Source organism: Antechinus flavipes, chromosome 4, assembly GCF_016432865.1.
Source record: "Antechinus flavipes isolate AdamAnt ecotype Samford, QLD, Australia chromosome 4, AdamAnt_v2, whole genome shotgun sequence".
Taxonomy (NCBI): Eukaryota; Metazoa; Chordata; class Mammalia; order Dasyuromorphia; family Dasyuridae; genus Antechinus; species Antechinus flavipes.
Genome location: NC_067401.1, coordinates 563,961 through 583,791, shown reverse-complemented (window position 1 = coordinate 583,791; position 19,831 = coordinate 563,961). Strand labels below are relative to the sequence as shown.

Below are 19,831 nucleotides of genomic sequence, written 5' to 3'. Positions count from 1 at the left end.
CTCAGTAAACTCCAGGGGCTCCATATTGCCTCCAGCAACAAATAGAAAATGTTCTACTTGGCATTCAAAGTTTACAACCCAGCACCCTCCTCACTTTCTAGTCACCTTACCTCTTCCTTCCTGACATGTACTAGTCAGTTCAGTGACTCTAGCCTTCTGTGTCCATGTCTCTGCTCTGGGCATCTTTTTCTGGAATGCTCTCCCTCCTTCATTTCCACTACTGACCTCCTTGACTTCCTGAAGTTCCAATTGAAATCTCACCCCCTACAGGAAGCCTTCCCCAATTCCCTATTTATCCTTTATAGAGTTTGAATTATACATATTTACTGGCATGTTGTTTGCTCTATTAGAGTATGAGCTCCAAGGGCTGGAGCCATTTGAATTCTCGGCACTTGGCACAGTACCCAACACATAGTAGGTACTTAATATTTGTAGGTTGAATAGAAGCTGAACAAGTTGAAGACAGACCCATGTATGTTAGAGCAAAACTTCTTAAACTGTGAATCGCAACCCCCTGAGGTCACATAGCTGAATGTGGGAGTCATGAAATAATGAATTGTGGGTTTGTATACATATTTTTGGTACTTATATGCTTGGGGTCATATAGGGTGAAAATTCTAAGAAACCCTGGGCTAAAGGGCAGAATGGAGCGGGCAGTGCTGAGGGCCAATTTGGACTGGATTGAATTGCTAGACGTCTTCAAGCAGAGGGACTTCTGTTCAGTCAGTGCGAGATTTGGGCACCCCTAGAGCTCTCTCCTCAGGTGCCTCCTCCCCCACAGAGCTGCTTCTTACAGAGGGCCAGGCTGTCACCTGCTCCAGCCCCGGTGACTTCTCTCTGTTTCTGGTGGGGAGGAGGGGGTTGTTCCTATCCTGCTTCCCCTTCCTCTTCCCACAGGAGACTAGCTAGGAGTACAGTGAGAAAGTGACACAGAGTCAGAATTGAGGTCCTGGAGGACAAATGGAGCAATGAGAGGAAGGCCATTGGCCCACCCCTCAGAGCTTTAGCCTAAGCTCCAGGAACAAGGGGAGGAAGGCAGGCTGTCATTCACTCTAGAGCCCACCCTCCACACCAGCAGCCTCCACAAGGGACCTAGATGCCTGCATGGCTGATGTCTGACTGCTGCCAAAGGACCCTCAGCCTCCAGAGGGGGCGGCAGGGAGGGCTGCCGGTCCAGCCCACGGGGGCCATCTCAGCCTCTCCTGACCCTCCACCCTCCTGCCTCAGCCAAGATGGCCTCCCCAAAGGCCTGTATTCCCATTTAGCCCAAGACTCAGTGACACAATAGCTTGCTCGATCAGTAGGTTTTTAATCTAACAGACAAGATACAGATACAGTATGATCACAGTAGGAATGTGCACAGCTTGAGGTCCTGGCCCCGGGTGGCCGGCTCACCGCCGGAGGGGCCGAGCCCCAGGCCCGCCCTGACCCCAGCCGGCCCCAGTGTTTCTGAGTGCCTGAAGGGTGGTCCTCCCTCATGCTGGCAAGGATAGCAGGTCAGGGATAAGTGGTGTGGCTGAAAAGGAGGCTGGGGAACGTCACTTCCTCTTCCACACTAGGGGGTTGTTAACTCTGAGGCGATTCCAAGAAGCCACCGCATGCTTCAGTTTCCCTCTCTGTCCTTTTCAATTTCAATGTAAAAAATCCCCCTCTTCCAGGTTCCCCAACTACATCATGAGGCACTTGGCCAGAAGGTCCCATCCAGCTCTGACAGTCAGAGTCCACGTCATTCAAGCCAGAGTGCCAGGTTCCGCTCTTGCCCACCACCTTCAAACTCTAAGCCGCCGAGGACTGGCGACCGACCCGTCGCTGCGGCGAGGAAGTGACGTCCCCAAGGGTCTACACTAGGCCACCTCCTGGCAGCGTGCCCGCGGCGGGGCCGGCGGAGGCGTCAGGACGGGCACTCAGAAGCCCTTCTCGATGCTCAGGGTGCGCCGGGTGACGTGCTCCATCTTCCCAGAGACGTACTCGGTCAGGCTGATCTGGTAATTGGCCAGCATCTTGAGCATCAGCCTGAGGTCTAACCACCACTGGTCCCGGGGCATGCGGTGCCTGTGCCAGGTAGAGAAGAGAGGGCGCCGGCTCAGGGCCCCTGCCGGTCTGTGCCCGCCCCCCCCTCCCACACTCCCTTCTCTCTCCTCCCCTGGCCAGCGTGGGCTCTGGTGAGGTCGCCCACGGGCCCAGCTTCCTGGGAACCCTCCCACTTCTCACCTGCCCTCCTCCTGCTGCCAGACCCCACGAGGCAGGAGGGGCGAGACAGGAGACCCCAGAGCTTTGGAAATGACCCAAAGGAAGACCCCGGGGAGCCCCCGCCCTCATTATGATAAAGGCCAACGAAGGCAGCCGGTGGCTCCCAGGCTGAGGAGCCAGTGTGGCCACAGCTCCTCGGGGCTGGGACGGCACTCTGGGCTCTTCCCCGCAGGCTGCCCCGGGGCTGGGGGGCATGTGCAGGAGCCTCCCAATTTCAGGGTCATGGGGGTTTTCCCTGGGACTGGCGTAACCACGGGCTCGCTGATCCTCGGGGGCGAGGGTAGGGTCAGGGCCACAGCAAGGCCGACTCACTCAAAATCCGTGACCTTCTGGAGTTCGGTGACTGGGCTGAAAGCCACGGCCTTCTTCCTTAGGCCGATCACACAGGCCGAGTCCGCTGAGTTGGCAAAAACCCGTCCTGGAGAGAGAAGGCCGGATTTTTTTTTTTTGCGGGGGGGGGGGAGGGCAGGGAGAAAAAGAGCGGGGAGGAGCAGGGAGAGAAGGAGGTGGGAAGGAAGAAAAGGAAGGATTGAGAGCGATAGGGGAGGGTGAGAAGAAAGAAGTGGGGAGGAGGAAAGGGGGGAGGTAGATAAAGGAGAGGGGAGACAAAGGGCAAGTGGGCCTCCTGCTCCCCCGAGGAGGGGGCTGTCCCCATTTTGTAGCCTCCCCCTCTCTCCAAGGCTTTTTGCAAGCTGGGGGGGCCCTGGCACATACCCTTCCGGTAGGACTCTCGCAACTTGTCCGACATCCAGAGCATGGCCTTCACCCCGAGCTTGGTGCCATAGTTTCGGTCAAAGGGGGTGGGGGCTCCTCCCTGCAAGCGGAGCCGGCCAAGGATGGGTAAGGACGGACTCCCTGCCCTGCCCCGTCCCCCCTCCCCCTGACGCGGCAGCTACAGCCAGTCCGGGGGAGGCGGTTGGGGGCAAGGAATGAAGGGATCCCAGCCAAGCTCCCCAAGGCCGGGGTTCTAATCCCAGATGACTGGGCCCCTCCCCCTCTGGCACCCTGACGCTGGGAGCGCCCACCAAGCACTTGGCCCCTGAACCTGCGCTTGTTTGGCTACAAAAAGGGGGGCCATCTCAAAGTGGCTCATGCCCCCACGTGCCAGCCCACAGAGAGGCTGGAAAACACCCAGGAACCCAGGAGCGGCAGGCAGTCGGGGCCCACGGCCTTTACAAAGTGGGAAACTGAGGCAGAGAGAAAAGATGCCCCAGGCAAAGCTGGGACATGGCCGCCATGCCCACCTGCTGCAGGTGCCCCAGGACGTTGGTCCTGCAGTCAAAGACGCCCTTCCCCTCTGAGGAATACAGGTTATACAGGAAATCTGTGGTGTAATGTTCGTGGGACTTCTCGTTCCTGGGAAGAAAGGCCGACGATGCCCTTCAGATGCCTCTCACCGCCCCTCCATCCCACTCTCGCCTCCCCCTTCACCGCCCCTCAGCACCCCAGGTTCCTTCCAGGGCCGCCCCACTTCCTCCAAGCCTCTGGATGGAAACCCCCAGAGGACAGGCATCCCATAGCTCTCCAACGGGCCCACCCGGGCCTGGCCCCGGGAGCCCCAGGCACTCACCGGAGCACCAGCCCCCGCTGGATGTCCGTCTTCATCTTGTCCGTCAGATGCTCAACGTTGGCCTGAAGGAAATCGGAGAGCGCCGTGAGCCTCCCGGGAGGCAGCCCGACCCCCTGAACTCCCATTCCCATGTTCCCCTTGCTCTGCAGGCCCCCCTGGGCTGCCCTGGCCTCAGTTTCCACATCTGTAAAGAAGCAGCATTTCTATTCTTTCTTCAACAGACTGGGGGACAGGGACCCTAGAACTCCAGGAGGCACAGGGCTGTCCAGCGGGGGCGGCCCCCCTGCTCCTGAAGGCCAGGCCCGGGGCTCCCTCACTGCTAATCCCGATAGACCGAGTTTGGGGAGCCCCCCTCAGGCACATCCTGACTGAGGATGCCTCCCGAGCGTTTGCAGGCTAGGGGGCGAAGGGCAGCGCCCACCTGTAGTGGGCTGAGGCTCGAGTTGATGCACTGAGGGCCCAAGCACATGAGGCTAAATAGTAATAGGACCATACGCTATTAATATATAGGCTTGGAGAAAGAACGGCCCCCGCCCACTCTTTGACGATTCTGGTGTGTGGAGGCAGGGGAGTGGAAAGGGAAGCGGAAAGAGAGACTGCTGGCTGGCATCTTGTCCCAGCTGCCCATACTGCTATCGCAATCCTTCTTCCCCTCTACTGAGAATAAAGATTGAAGATTTTTCCCTTAACCTGAATTCCTGACTCCAGATGATTTTAAATATGTGGTCATCACACCCAGGAAATGAGAAGGACCAATCGAGGCAGCAAGTTCTGCTCTTGGACCTTCCTGGCCACAGATCTCTACCCTGATGCTCCAGGGGAAGTTCTGCTTTGAGGCCCAAGACCCGAGTTCAAATCCGGGTGATGCTGGGCAGCCCTGTGCCCTCTCCTCTGGGGTGATGAGGATGAGGGGACCCGATTCCCTCCTCCTGGGATCCTGTGACTCCCCTGGCAGCCGGCCCACAAACCTTCAGGTCGTGGATGGTGAAGGGGTCCTCGAAGATGTAGGCAGCATCGGCCCCCACCGCGATGCCCGTCACCGTGGCCAGGTACCCGCAGTAGCCTCCCATCGTCTCCACGATGAACACCCGCCGCTTGGTGCCGGAAGCCGACTGTTTGATGCGGTCACAGCTCTGTGGTGCGACAGCGACGGGATGAGACGCTCGCTCCCGCCCCCGGGGAAGGGGCTCTGAGGCAGGAGGGGGCCTGAGCCCCTAAGCGGGGGGGAAACATCCCCGCAATCGGGGGTTTGGTCGGAGACACTGCCTCGTGCCCCTCAGACTGGCTGACACAACAAAGGCCGGGAGACGGGAGGGAAGTAGGTCCGCTGGTGCATTGTCGGCGGAGCTGAATCCGACCGTTCCAGAGAATGATGTGGAACTCTGCCCACCACAAGGGACCCACTGCCACTGCTGAGGTCTGTGCCCCAGATACGGAAGAGAGCTAAACTCCATGTCCCCAAATGCTGCTGGCAGCTGTCGCGATAGCAGAGAACTAGAGAAGGTGCCCACCGGTTGGGGAGGTGGATCAGCACCCAGGAGCGCCGGGGGGGAGGAGCCTTGGGAGCTACTCCCAGAGCGATCTGCAGCCCCCCTGATGACTCCCCACTTTTTTTTTTCTTTTTGTGCTGAGGCACAAAGAAGGCCGGAGGGCCGGGAGATAGAGCTGAGCAGCCCAGGATGGGGAGCAGGGAGCTCAGGGCCAGGACAGTGGGGGTCAAAGGCAGGACGCCCAGCGCCTCCGTCCAGCTCTGCCCTCACCTCCATGGCGGCATTGACGGCCGTGTCGGAGCCCAGACTGAAGTCGGTGCCGGGAACGTTGTTGCTGATGGTGGCGGGTATGACGCACATGACCAAGCAGAGCTCCTCGTACTGACCGCGGGCCTCCACCAGCTGCAGCACGCCCTCGTAGGCCTGGAGAAGGAGACCCCCGGCCCGTTCGTCTTGGAGGTCCCCGGGCCTCCCTCCACCGTCCACCCCCCGTCAGACCCCGAAGGGGCCCGGCTAGCTGGGCCATTCCGAGGGTCCCCGGGGCTGACCCCAGTGCCGGGCACAGTCCTTCACCAGTGCGTCCTTCACTCATTCCCTCAGTCCCACATGGTTTGAGTCTGTGGCACAGAGAGGACCAATGGTGTGCTTTGTGACCAGCACCCACAGGCACAAGGCTCTGGAGCTGGGCCAGTGTTACCAGGCCTGGGGTTGTCTTAGGAGATGTGGGAGGGAGGAATCCTTTGGAAATGAGAGTTTCCAATTCGGCCTAGAGGCCCCCTCAGGACCATAGACTGGAGGCTCCCTTTGGGTCCCGACCTAGAAGCTCCCCAGGGTCTACCACCCACTCTTGCAAGCCTCTGCTCCCCAGCAGGACATCATCTGCGAGCATTCAGTGACAGGGGCTCCAGCCCCTGGTCTTCTGGCCCCCTCGGGGTCTCCTGCCGATTAGGGGAGCAAAGACTGGGAAGAAGGCCTTTTCCAGAGGCCTGCTGACACGGTTCCCTCCCCCGGGGGCTCCCGGCGATCTCACCTCAAAGCCCCCAATGACCAGCAGGGCTTGGATGTTGTATGTCCGCACGTTCTCCACGATTTTCTCTAGGCAGGTTTTGGGCAGAGTTCTGTAGGCAGAGGCCAGCGGCCGGCAGGCGGTTGGAAGAAGCTGCAGACTTGCACCCTCCCCGAGGCCCGGAAGCCCGTGGCACCATCCCCCCATGCCCCGCCACCAGGTAGCGGCTCACTCATGCTTCCCTGACCAAAGAGAACTCAACTGGAGAGTTCCTCCCCTTCTCCCATGGGCCGATGGGAGAGAGCTCTACTTAATGTGGAAGAAAACCATTCTGACTCTGAGAGTGATCTCAAAGCAGCCTGAGCTGCTGGCAAGTGGGGAGCTCCCTGTCCCGGGGGTCTCCACATACGAGCTGGATGACCGCCGCTTTGTCAGTGCCTGAGGCCTCTCCTGGGTGCTGGGACCCAGCCCCCCAAGTGCTGACCTTTTAGTCCCGAGCATGGATCCTCCGCGCCCCAACCAGCCAGCGACATCATGCCAGCCCACCTCCCGCACCTACAGGGGAAGGGGGAGAGCGTCACCAAACATGCAGAGCGGAGATTGGGCTGGGACCCACGGCCCGGCCCCACCCAACCCACATACACGTACCTGTCCCTTGGCCAAGCCTTCGAAGCCATCGTGGATGACGTAGACCTTGTGCCCCTGAGATATGCCGATCCGTACCGCAGACCTCACGGCGGCGTTCATGCCAGCTGCTGGCGCCCCCACGTTCAGGATGGCGACGGAGAAGTTACTCTGGGCAGAGGGAGAGGTAGAAGGACCCTGAAACCCAGACACCCACTCCGGGCCAAGGCTTCCCCAAGGGGAAGAAGGCAAGTGGTCTGCCGCCATACAAGGGAGGTCCTCAGGGGACTCGTGTGGTCCAAGGCATGCTGGGCTGACCAGGGAGTTAGGATTTACTAGCATCTTCCAGCCATGGGGCGAAGCTGCTAAATCAGATGGGAAATCACTGGCAGAAGGGCTTGGCACACCCAGTTTCCCAACATAGGTGACATAAAAACCCCGGACTCAAGCCGGGGCCCTCTGCCTCCCACATACTTGAAACATTCCTCCAGGGGCATAATGGAATCTTGCAGAGGCAGATGCTCACACTCCTGACCTGAGATCTCCTAGAAGGGACCTCAAGCAGGCCTCCCTCCCTGGGCTACTCCCACCCCCTGCTCCCAGAGGAAGCCCCACTCTTACTTCCCCCATTCAGGCCCCGTCTCCCCCAGGCAGCTGTCTCCCTCCTCTGGACACCACCTCTGGAGAAAGCTTTGCCAGAACAGAGATGGAGGTCACCCCATCGGCCCACGCGTGGAAAACTGAGCTTTTGTGCCCATATTCATTTCTCCTAGATGGCCTGCGGCAGCAGGTGGCTTCCTGCCAATGTGTTTTACCAGGACCGGTCACTGCCCCCCCAACCAGCCTGAATCCAACTAGTCTTTTCCACAAGAAGAGGGGGGACATGGGAAGTCCTTTGCTCAAACCGAGAAGCCCCTCTTCCTGCCCTTTCCAGTAGTCAATAAATAGCAAAGGAGGCAAAAGGGTCTAGAGTCATTCCCTCTGTCGCAGTCTCCAGATGTGCCAAGGAAGGTGAGTCAGGAACTTGAAATGAGCAGGGGATAGGGGCAACTAGAACGGGTCTAGACATTGGGGTCTTTCTGGCACTCCTGACTCCCCTGGCAGGATCCTTTGGCATGGGGCTTGGCCTGAAGTGAGGACCTTCCCAGGCTGGAGACCCTGCAAGAGCCTCACCTTCTCCTCAGAGACCTTCTGATGGGCCAGCAGCTTATAGATGTTCCAGTTATTTTCAAAACTCCTAAGGGAAAAAGCCAAAAGAGAAGCTCAAGGTCAGATGCCCGAGTCTGGCCTCTAGTCACCACTCAGACCCCAGCACGGGCTCCTCGAGGAGAGTGGGAAGGTGGAAGAAGACAAGCTTGAATCTGGCCTGGAGAGAGAGAGAGGGAGGGAAGAGACAGAAAGAGATAGAGAAAAACAGAGACAGAGACAGAGACAGACAGATTTATATACAGAAAGATAGAGACAGACAGAAACAGAGACAGAGAGAGAGAGAGAAGACAGAGAGGGAGAAGACAGAGAGAGAGGGAGAAGACAGAGAGAGAGGGAGAAGACAGAGAGAGAGAGACAGAGAGAGACAGAGAGACAGAGGGAGGGAGAGAGAGAGAGAGAGAGAGAGAGAGAGAGAGAGAGAGAGAGAAAGAGACAGAGAGAGAGACAGAGACAGACACCACTCTGGCTCACACTACTCAGGTTCACATTACACACTACATTCACATACACATTACAGATTCACAGCCCACGCTGCTAGGACCACACTACCCACACCACTGGGGCCTATGCCTCCCAGGCTCATGAGTTCATCCTGCTTCTTACCTGCCACGCAGCTGGATAGCCTCCTCAAACCTCTTCTCATCCATGGCCTTCTGTACTTCCTTTGTCTTTAAAAAGAGAAAAAAGGGTGAGCACCCATAGCCCACCCAAACATGGCCTGCCTCCCTTTACTTGCCTCCTCTCCCTAGGAGAAATGGGCGGAGAGGAAGGAGGTCCCAAATCCCATACAAACTGTTTTGGAGCGAGGGAGCCACACCTCAGCTCTTTAGCAAAAGCCCCCTCTCTGTCTGGTTGCCAGGTCAGCCTCTGCTTCCACCCAGCTCCATCAACCTGGGTGAAAGATACTCACCACCTGGACGCACTCCATCAGTGGCAGCCGGACAGACTGGTTCCCAGAGAGGCTCACCACGCAGGCGGGAGTATCTGGTGTGGCCTCCAGCAAGGCCATTACAGCCTCCATGCCCATCTTGCTGCTCTGTGGAGGACACAGCCAACACACCCATGATAATGGCAAAATGCCCTCCCCTTCCCATAACAGATTACATGCAAAAATGGGCTAAGTATGGACTCACTTGTGGGATGTACCAAGTCAGACCCTGAGCAGCAAATCTCACAGAAAGGCTGCTTTTCTCAAAGCACCATCAGGAGGCCCTCCCTGTTACTCCAGGTCAAGCAGGAAAACCATGTCCACCAGTAGGAAGTGTGACTGGCTTTCTAGGAGCCACACCTCCAATGGAGAGAGGTCCCTCTGTAGAGTGAGGCTAACCCCAGGCCTCTAAAGTGACGTGAAGAGCCCCAAACTGAAGCCCAGGGTTTGGTGGGGACAGATTTAGGGACTGTGTCAGCCCTTTAGCTTCCAGTGAATTCTCCCCCGCCAACTTCCCAAGTTCTGGATTCAGATGTCTAATGTCCTCCCCATCGCTCCAGCTGCCCATATGGTCTGCTTTCCCTCTGGCTCTTCACAAGACTTTGGCTCCCTTCTGTACCACTAGTAGTAAAGTGGCCAAACCTTCAGCCTCTTTGCCCACTAACACCAGATTCTGCTGCAGCTGCTCCATTTATTCTTAAAGGGCCTTCAGCTTCACTTCTTATGCTGCTCCACTCCTGTGCTCACCACCCCCCAGTAGATCTCCCAGCCACCCAGACAGATGCTGCCCTAGACACTTCCTTCTGCCCCCAAATCCTCCAGGAAGCCTGTGCTCACCACCCCGGGGTAGGCCTCCCACTCACTCAGGCAGAGGCTGCCCTAGACACTTCCTTCTGCCCCCAAATCCTCCAGGAAGCCTATGCTCACCACCCTGGGGTAGGCCTCCCACTCACTCAGGCAGAGGCTGCTTCAGACACTTCCTTCTGCCCCCAAATCCTCCAGAAAGCACAAATGCTCACTCCCCCAATCCTGTGGAAGCCAGGGAGGGAACTTTCCTCCAAGGGAATGCAGCCACTACTCAGCACATAGCCATGGAAGTTCGATGGGAGGCCCGAGAATCACTGAAACCAGCAAGACTAAGACCCTGGAGAATATCTGCTGACCATGCCTTCCCTTTTCAGGGTTTCAAACTTCCACCAGACACTGAGCTTCTCCATGGGCCTGTGGAAGGCTCCACATCCCTGGGGCCTGAAATTGCCCTTGAAAGGTACTGAGAGGTCTAATATGTGTTTTCCCCAGAATGGGGGTTAACTAACTGCTGACCCCAGGCAATGAAGAGCAACCAGCCTCCTCTCTGCACTCAGGATGTCCGCACAGATCCCTGAATAGACATTATGATGCTGCACTCATAGTGTGTGATGTACACTGGCGTGCTCGTGGTCAGTATGGGTGTGTGTGTGTGTGTGTGTGTGTGTGTGTGTGTGTGCATGCGCACAAACATATGCACACACACCCATCCATGCACACACATGCACGCATACACATGCACACGCATGCATACACATGCACGCACACGCACACATGGGCAGGATGAGCAGAAAAACTTACCAAGATACGGTCAAACGCAGAAGGGGTCCCTCCCCGCTGCACGTGACCCAGAACAGTCACTCGAGTGTCAAATCCCAGGCGCTGAACCACCAGCTATGGAGGAAAAGAGAAGACCACCAAGTCAGGACTCACAGCCATAGTTGTATGGTCCCACCTGGATTTTAAGGGTATCTTTGTTACCCAAGTCTGTGCTGTCTGATGGCGTGTGTGTGTGTGTGTGTGTGTGTGCGCGCGCGCGCACAGAGGACAAGGAGGTAGGCCGCTCCGGTGCTCAGTGGACTTGGGGATACAGGCCACTGACCCCTTTGGGTCCTGAGACAGATGAGCTACAGGGAAGCGGGCCACTGTGCTCTTGTTCCTGTGCATTCTGTTAAACCCTTCTAGGTTTGGAGAACAGATCTTTCTCAGACAGGTCCCTGAGGAGCAGGCTGGCCGGCCCTGACCAGGGACTCACATCCTTCACATAACTGGAGGTTATGGGCTTCCCGTGACGGTCAATGGCTCCTTCCGCGATGATGATAATGTTCAGCCTGGATCCTCTACTCCGAGTCTGGAAGGAAATGAGACCTACTTATCTCCACATTCCCTTTGGAGGCCCTGGCTTAGAATGAGAAACTAAGCCTTGGAGGGGAGGGGGTTTTTCCAAGGCCACCCAGACCCAGACCTGTGACTAGTTGGCCTGGGGATGGTGGGCAAGTCTCTTCCCCAAGACTATGAGCTTTAGCGTCACCCCCTCTACATGACCTCTGGTTCTCAGCCCACATTAAGGGAGTGAGTCTACTCCCCTGGAGGTGTTGGACTGAGCTGTCCAGTGGTTAGTGCTGAACTTCCTCGACGTTGCCTTGAGCCCAGGCCCAGTTGACAGTCACAGGATGTCTAGGGTCAAGACAGACTCTGGTCTTCTCTGGACTGGCCTCGGCAGAGGCCAGTGAACTTGCCTCACAGGGAGTGCCTGTCATCTGTACTGAGCAGGGCACATCCAGGGCTCCTTAGAGGCCAAGAGAGGAGCCCTCCTACAGTAAAGGCCACTGGAGCTCTGGGCCTGTCAGGCAGGACACTGGACACCCAGAGAAGGTAATCAGATGGCCCAGGGTGGGGTGCAGATGGAACCCTATGAGGTGAGAAAGGATAGTGCACCCTCCCAGGAGCTTCTGGGCCCCTCTGGGCCTGGCACACAGGCTGGGGCCCCAACATAGACTGCCTCTCTCTCAGTCTCAGTCCATTAAGTCCCATGATTTACTGGCTTGGTCTGAGAGGGCTGGCCATGGCTCAGGGGTCTGCCCACTAGGCCACTGCCAGTCAGATGCCACTCAAGACTAGCCCCTGGCAGCAGGGACCACAAAACTGGGCAGACCATGTATTTGCCAGACGTGTGCATAGCACTCACCTCCCCAAGTCTCTCACACATGAAGTTCTCCCAGCCATCCTCAGGGGGGGATTCAGGGATAAAGAGCCAGTCGGCACCCGATGCCAAGGCCGACACCAAGGCCAAGTACCTGGGAAGCCAGGGGTAGGAGGTGAGAGCTAGCATCACCCCTGGCACTTCCATCCTTGACAGCCTCACAGACTCCACTGCTGGCAGTCTCTGCAGCCTTCCCTCCCCACTCAGGGCCTAAGTGGGAAGCTGGGGGCCATGGAGGCAGCGGGAGGAGCACATCGAACTCCTCCCGCCTCAGATTCTTGCTCTATAAAGTGAGGGGGCCCTTCATCTCAAGATCTGGGATCCCCAGAACCATGAGCTCAGCTCTTCCTCAACTTGGGGTCAATTCTAAGAAAACCAATTTGCTGCTTCCTTGACCAAGACACAGAGAACTCCATGGTCCGCGTGCTCCCTCACCCCCACAACAGCCTCCCTAGATTCAGCCTCAGCTGCTCTGTGTGATCATCACAGGAAGGATCCCCTCGAGGCTGATCCTCAACCCTCCCTCTCTCCCTCCCCCCACAGGGCCAGGCTCCCCCTTACCCGCAGTGCCGGCCCATCACCTCCAGCACAAATGTTCTCTGGTGGCTACAAGAGAGAGGAGGCACCTTGTGTGAGCCCACAGTGCTGCATGGGGGCCACGTCCCTCGTCGCAGCCAGACCCGCCCCTCCCCACCAATGGCTGCCCCTCGTAACCGAGACTGGCACCAGGTGAGTAGGGAGGGGATGCCAGGCATTTGGTCTCCTGGCACTTCACTCGACCACTCGTCCATTACAAAAGAAAACTCGGCCTCCGAGAGCCCCTCGTCCCCTCGTCTTTGCTGGGTGTAAATGACCCTGCCAAAGGCTTTTTTTTTTTTTTTTGGGGGGGGGGGGGTTGAGGATCCCTTGTGACCCTTCCTCTGCGGCCTGCCTCATTCAACCCAAGCTTGGGGCCATTGAGGTTCTTTGGGGGTCAGGGGCCACAAGAAAGCTGCCCGGGGACCAAGGGACCAAGCAGGGTGCTGACCAAGGTGCTGATCTAGCTGATGAAGCCTTGGGGACAGGGAAGGGAGCTGGGGGCAGTGACCCAGGGACAAAAATAAACAAGCCAGAGGCCATGGGCCTCAGCTTCAAATCCCACCTCATTGCATCACATCCTATCCCCTGGCCTGATCCATAGCACGCCCCCTCCCAGGGTAGCACGATAACTCTAAAGCCTTGGTCCTTCCAGGGCCTCTCCCATAGGTCAATGAACTCACTGGCCATCCAAGCTAAGGGGATGAGAGGGCAGGGCCCAGGCTGGTGGCCAGAGGGGCAGAAGGCAGGGTCCGGGGCAGCCAGGCAGCCTCCCTCACCTCTGGGCCGTGGTGGTGATGGCGTCGATCACCTCCATGATACGATGAAGGGCTGAATCCGTGCCAATGGTCATGTCTGTCCCGCAGAAGTCATTGTCAATGGAGCCCACCAGCCCCACGATGTTGAGGTGCGAGTACTTCTGGGCCACGTCTTCAGTGATCTTCCCTGAGCGCGAGGCAAAAGGGGACCCCGAGAGATGTGAGGAGATGGCCCTCAGGCTTCCTTCCCCATCTCCTGGGTTCCCAGCAATAAGAAGGTCCTGGACACAGAAGACCCCTGGGAAATGCCCCTGGGAAATGCCTCTGGGAAATGCCCCTGGGAAATGCTGGCTGACTGCCTGGCTCCAAGCCTGCTCTGTTGGTCTCTCATAGCCGAGCTGCCTGGGCCCCTCCCTCCTCCCTTCGAGGTTGGCCCGTCCTCAGTCCCCAAGAACCCCCAGGTAAACCCCAGCCCCTTGGAGCCTCACTTGGTCTTGCCTGACAAGTGGGTGCTGGCTACAGCTCCCAAGGGCCAGGTGACCCGTGGGGCTCCATAGCTTGAGAAGGGGCGCCCAAGTCCCAGCAGGGGGCGCCCAAGTCCCAACAGGGCGCGCCCAGAGCCGGGAAGCTCAGTCCTGCTGGACTCCCAATGGGCTGCTGACCCTCCAGCGCCCAAAGGAGCTGGACCCACCCGGTGCCCCCACCCCTCTGACCTTCCTTCACCAGCTGCTGCAGGAGGCCCCCCCACTCCGTCCGGAATATGTTGGCCCCCGTCAGGCTGCCGTCCCCACCGATGACACACAGGTTGGTGATGCCGTGCTGGACCAGGTTGTAGGCAGCGGCCAGGCGGCCCTCCCTGGTGGTGAATGCCTTGCAGCGGGCACTGCCGATGACGGTGCCTCCCTGAGGGGCAGGACGGCTGGGTCAGGGCGGGCAGAGGTGGCGCCTGCCCGCAGACAACCTCCAACGAGGACTGGCCCCTCCCACGGGACCCGAGAACAGTGGGCCCCTCACCCAGCGGGCGCTGCGCTCCTTGGCCAGCGCCAGGCCCCTGCAGCCCTCACGGCGCGCACAGAGGTGGCCTCCTTCAGCTTTCCCTGCCATCTGCTGAGACGTGTTCCCGCCATCTGTCCAGCCTCCCCATCGCCCTTCCCGTGTGGACTTACTTGGCACAGGGCTCTGCTCTCAGCCTCAAGGCCCAACCATTTCCCTGAAGTCATCCCTTGGCCCTCCTAAAAGGAGGCCATCTGGGGCTGGAAGCTGGGCTTCCCCCCACTCTGCCCTGAAAGCCGCCCACGGGGGCACTGGGGACTGGGCCAGGAGGAGGACCAGGAGCCCGAACCCTAGCAGGACCCCCCAGCCCAGACTCCCTTCCTAGAGCCTGCCCTGGGAGCCAAGGGTCCAGGGGTGATGACTGGTCCCCAAAAAGCCAAGCAGGGTAACTAAGGGGACAGGGCCACTAAGCCCAGGCCACCTTCTCCAGGAGGTCTCCTTGGATTGGTGAAAGCCCCCAGGCAGGATGCCGGACAGAGAAGGAATGAGGCGCGTGGCCTCCGGAGTCTAGGGACCCCTCAGTGTCTGGGCGGCAATGAGCCCGCTCGTCTCCTCGGGCCTTCCTTTATCGGAGCAAAAAGCTGCAGGCGGTCCCGCACAGAAAGGGGTCAAGCACCAGACTGGGGCCCTCCAGGGGTTCCCTGCAGCCCTCCGCCCCCCTTCCCCCCCACTGGGCCCGTGCCCGCAGACGCACAGCAGGGGGATGGCCAAGGGCAGAGAGCCAGGTCCTCCCCTCTAATCTGGCAGCAGGCCTCGCTCGGGGACCCTGGGGGAGCGCCAGGGGCTGGGGCGGGTGTTGCCACAGAGCTGGCCACAGGTTGCATCACAGCCAGGAGTCTGCCCCAGAAGCCTCCCCGAGGCCCCTCAGAGAAAAGCCAGCCACAGGCGGGAGAGCCCCCAGGCCCGCCGGCCACGGCCCAGGCCACCCCCCACCCCCCCAGCCCAGACCCCGGGCCCACTCACCATCTGGATGATGTTGGAGACGCTCAGCCACGTGGCTTGCTGGATGTTGTCGCCCCCTTCCACCAGGCCTTCGTAGCCCTGCAATTAGGAGGGGAGAGGAGGCGGTGAGGTGAGGGGGCAGGGAGGCGCCCGCTCAGCGAACCCACAGCCACACCGAATCCTCAGGAAGTCGGCCCCAGAGGCCTGGGCTGGGGAAGTTCTCCCTGGGGCCTGGGGCCAGGAAGGAGTCAGGCCCCTGGAGCGCGCCCGGTAATCGGCCTCCCTGCAGCGCTCACCCCTGATCTCCCAATCCCACCTGGTCAAGAAGCCTGTGGGGGGCTCACAATTAGGTCAAACACAGGGCCCGGGCGGCTAAGGGACCTGCCTGCTTCTGCTCAATGGGCTCAGCTGGTAGGGATGAGGGAGGAGGGCCCTGCCCTCCCTGCCCAAAGACACACCCACCCACCCCCAGCCTGGGGCTCACAGGCAGGCATTAGGGCACCAGCACCCAGGTCCCGGGGCCAGCTCTGGCAAAGGCCCCTGGGAGCTTGGACCTGTCCTCCAGCACCGAGTCCCAGGGCCAGCACCGAGTCCCCTGGCCAGCACCGAGTCCCGGGGCCAGCACCGAGTCCCGGGGCCAGCACCGAGTCCCGGGGCCAGCACCGAGTCCCCTGGCCAGCACCGAGTCCCCTGGCCAGCACCGAGTCCCGGGGCCAGCACCGAGTCCCGGGGCCAGCACCGAGTCCCCTGGCCAGCACCGAGTCCCCTGGCCAGCACCGAGTCCCCTGGCCAGCACCGAGTCCCCTGGCCAGCACTGAGTCCTGGGGCCAGCACCGAGGTCCCGGGGCCAGCACCGAGGTCCCGGGGCCAGCACCGAGGTCCCTGGCCAGCACCGAGTCCCGGGGCCAGCACCGAGTCCCGGGGCCAGCACCGAGTCCCGGGGCCAGCACCGAGTCCCGGGGCCAGCACCGAGTCCCGGGGCCAGCACCGAGTCCCGGGGCCAGCACCGAGTCCCGGGGCCAGCACCGAGTCCCCTGGCCAGCACCGAGGTCCAGGGGCCAGCACCGAGTCCCCTGGGCCAGCACCGAGTCCCGGGGCCAGCACCGAGTCCCGGGGCCAGCACCGAGTCCCGGGGCCAGCACCGAGTCCCGGGGCCAGCACCGAGTCCCGGGGCCAGCTCTGGCAAGTTCCTCTAGAGTAGGGCTGGGCCAAGAAGAGCTTGTCTCAGCCACTGGGAAGAGGGGCGGCCTCGGGTTCACCCCACACCCCCTCCCATCTATCTTCCCAGCAGATGCTGGGGGTCTAACCTCAGCCCCAGCCCCCTGGGCACCTTCAGTGCCCCGCCCCCCAACCACTGGAAGGACTCCACTTACCTCATAGATGAGGAAGACTTTGGCCCCCACATAGATGCCCATTCGGGTCACGGCCCGGACGGCCGCGTTCATGCCTGCAAGGAAACACCCCAGTGAGCTGGATGGGGGGAGGGGCGCCTCCATCACTGGGTCCCCAAGCACTAGGCCAGTGGGGGGAAGGGTCAAGGTTCATTCCAGGCGGAAAAGCCCTTGGAAAGCCAGAGGCCAAAAGGTGGCCCCTCTGGGCCCTTCGGCTGCTGCTCAGGGGGGCCCGAACCCTTCTCCAAGGCGGTCCCTCAGGTTCTTGCAGAAAATTACGGCCCCCTGCAGTCTCTGCCCACGTGGGGCCTCGGCCTCCATGCCCCTGGTTACAACCCAGAAGAGACCCAAGGGTCACCCAGATGTTGGCCAGGGGCAGGCCCATGGGCTCACACCCAGCTGTGCCGGGGAGTCAGGGAACTGCCTCAGGCCCAGGCCATCACCCCCCACCCGTGTCCTCAGGTCTCTGGAGGAAAGGGAGCCCCCTGCTGGGAGCACTTCCTGTGCAGGCGAGACCCTTCCCCGCCTTCCTCAATTCCCCCTGATCTGCAGTTTGTGATCTGACATCTGGTGGGTCTGACAGAACCAGCAGCATTTGGATGAGGAAAACGGGTAGGGGGTGGGGAGAAGCAGGAGAGGGGGCAATAGCAGGGGAGACCGAGGGGGCTCGGGGTGCTGAGACGCCCTCTGTGAAAGGGCCACAAGGCCTAACCTCGCCCTCCTGGGGAGGCAGGGAGGCTGGCCTGAGCTGAGGCCGTCACGGGGGCCTCTGGCCGGGTTTTCAGGCTTCAGACCAACAGGCCACAGATGGGAAGGGGGAGGGTCGGAGGGAGACAGGAAGGGCTCTGAGGAGCTTCAGGGCCCAGCACCAGGCTCACTTTTGTGAGGAGGCCGGCCTCCCTGCCCTCCAGGCCGAATTATCTACATTCTGAGACTTTGGGCCACCTCCAGGTCCAACCCTGGGAGGGGGCTGCCTCGGGACCTCAATGCCAGCTCCCCGCCTCCCATTCCCCACCATGTGGCAATTTACCTGACTGGAGGGAGGAGGGAAGAGGAAGACGGGGGAGGGGAAGAAAAGGAGGGAAGAGGAGGAGGAGGATGGGGGCGCTAGGCTGTAGAGCAGGGTTCCCTTTGGGGCCAGTGATGGGCTCTCCCTCCCCTGCTCATGTACCAGTCAATCCCATGGATATTCCTTCAGTGCCCAGAGGGCGAGGGGAGCTCCCAGGAGCCATAAGGAAGAGGGCAAGAGGCAACTGAGGCTCAAGAAAGCAAGCCGCTGGTGGCCTGGCAAGGGCACGGGTCTGGAGCCAGAAGACCCGAGTTCAAATCCAGCTGCCGACCTTTACCGGCTGTGGGCCCCGGCAACATCTGCCTCAGTTTCCTCAACAGTAACACGACAGCACGGCCTGGAAGGGTTAGGGTCCGGCGAGGGTTTATGTAAAGCGCCTGGCCGGCAGTAGGTGCAGGTAGCGCTCGCCCTCCCCTGTCCTAATTTTATCGCCTAGCTCTCAATGTCCTGGCCTGCAGAATGGGCCAACAGCTGCTCTCCCCAGTGATTCACCGAGGCCCAGCTCCTTTCCAGTCCTTATCTCCCTCAGTTTCCCATCTATAAAATGGGGAAATAACCCAGATCTGCCCGGTTCTCGAGGCGACCACCTCCCGGCTCCACCCCTCAGCATGAGGGCGAGCCGCGTCTGAGCCAATCAGCGGACCATTCCCGTGCCCGGCCCCTTCCAGCCCCAGCCTGCCTCAGTTTCCCCATCTGTAAAATGGAGGATGTGCTGGATTCCATAAGGGCTGAGGTTAGCGGCCAGCTCCGACCCCCCTGGAGTGCGCAGGGCCAGTTCTCAGGCCAGCGCCAAGGACGTGATCGCCATTTCACGGCGCTTCCGAAGCTCCAGCCAGAAGCAGCCCGAGCCGTGTAGACATGCACGTCCGCAGCCCGCCCCTCCCCCTCCCACGTCCCCGCCCACTTGAGACCAAGCACATGCGCAGTACGAGGCCTGGCTGAAACAGGAGGGCGGGCCCCTCCCCCCTTGCTCGGCTCAGGCTCCCAGATTTCCGCGCCCGACCGGTCCTTCCCCACAAAGACGCGCCCGGCTCCGAGCCCCCGAAGGCTCCAGGACCTTTCCGCCCGGTCTCAGCCCCGGCCCTGTGCCTCCACCCCGGCCCCGATCCCAGCCCAGATGGCCGATTCCACCCCCAAAGCCCCAGTCTCAGGCCATTCTTCGCCCCAGCCCTCCCGGCCGTGCCTCCTCCCTACCTGGGCTGCGCCCGGTTCCAAACCGGGTTCGCGGCCTATGCCCCGTTCCATCCCAGAGCGGGCCCTGTCTCAACCCATTCCTACAGCACGTTCTTCCCCCCGTGATGAGCTGCGCCCAGCGCGCCCTGCTCCGAGCATCCGACGGCCTCTACCCCGTAACGCCCTCCAAGCCCAGTCCCTTGCGCCCCGCTGACCTTGGGCGTCCCCGCCACTCGTGAGCACTCCCAGAGCTCGGCCGGCCCCTGCCCCGCATATCCGCAGCTGCTCCAGGCCCCCCAGCGCTGCTGCCGCCGTGCTCGCCATGATGTCGCCAAGCCAGTCCAGTCGTGCGCTCGGTTCGCTCGGGTCCTCCTGCCTCTTTGGGTCTGGGCTGTGCTCGCCCCGCCCTCAAGCCCCAAATGGGAGGGGAGGAGTTTCCTTCTGGCCCGCCCCGTCCCTTTCCCCAAGGGAGGCCACGCCCCCGGAGGCGAAGGGACCAGGCGACTGGGCAGGACTTTCTGGGCACCCCGAGCTTCTCCCGGGAGGCTGGGGACCCCACCTTAGCCTTCATCATTTGGTCTAGCCCTCTGTTTTACAAAGGGGGAAACTGAGGCCCCTCGGGCCACCAGGTAGGAGCCGAGGAACAAAACTGGATTTTAGAAACAGGGTGACTATAGGGGCTGCCTGCTCCCTGGCACCTCAGACCCAGTAGGTTGGTGCTTGGCAGATTTTTAAGGCAAACGCCTCCTGCCTCTGGGGGTCATCTGGGAGCAACAGGAGGC

At 60.4% G+C, this 19,831-nt stretch overlaps 1 protein-coding gene across 1 annotated transcript; it reads right to left on the bottom strand.

The window, feature by feature from the left end:
* Positions 1 to 1,289: 1,289 nt before the first annotated feature.
* Positions 1,290 to 19,449, bottom strand: PFKL (phosphofructokinase, liver type). The gene is made up of 22 exons (XM_051998184.1): positions 19,265 to 19,449; positions 16,790 to 16,863; positions 15,438 to 15,515; positions 14,135 to 14,324; positions 13,443 to 13,608; positions 12,649 to 12,693; positions 12,073 to 12,181; positions 11,140 to 11,235; positions 10,686 to 10,778; positions 9,060 to 9,185; positions 8,753 to 8,817; positions 8,114 to 8,177; positions 6,965 to 7,111; positions 6,801 to 6,871; positions 6,341 to 6,428; positions 5,581 to 5,733; positions 4,789 to 4,953; positions 3,821 to 3,882; positions 3,495 to 3,606; positions 2,965 to 3,064; positions 2,563 to 2,668; positions 1,290 to 2,052 (listed from the first exon to the last, which is right to left on the bottom strand). Exons 1-22 carry the CDS (start codon positions 19,371 to 19,373, stop codon positions 1,905 to 1,907), a joined length of 2,367 nt encoding a protein of 788 aa, XP_051854144.1. The 5' UTR covers positions 19,374 to 19,449; the 3' UTR covers positions 1,290 to 1,904.
* Between the last annotated feature and the right edge of the window lie 382 nt (positions 19,450 to 19,831).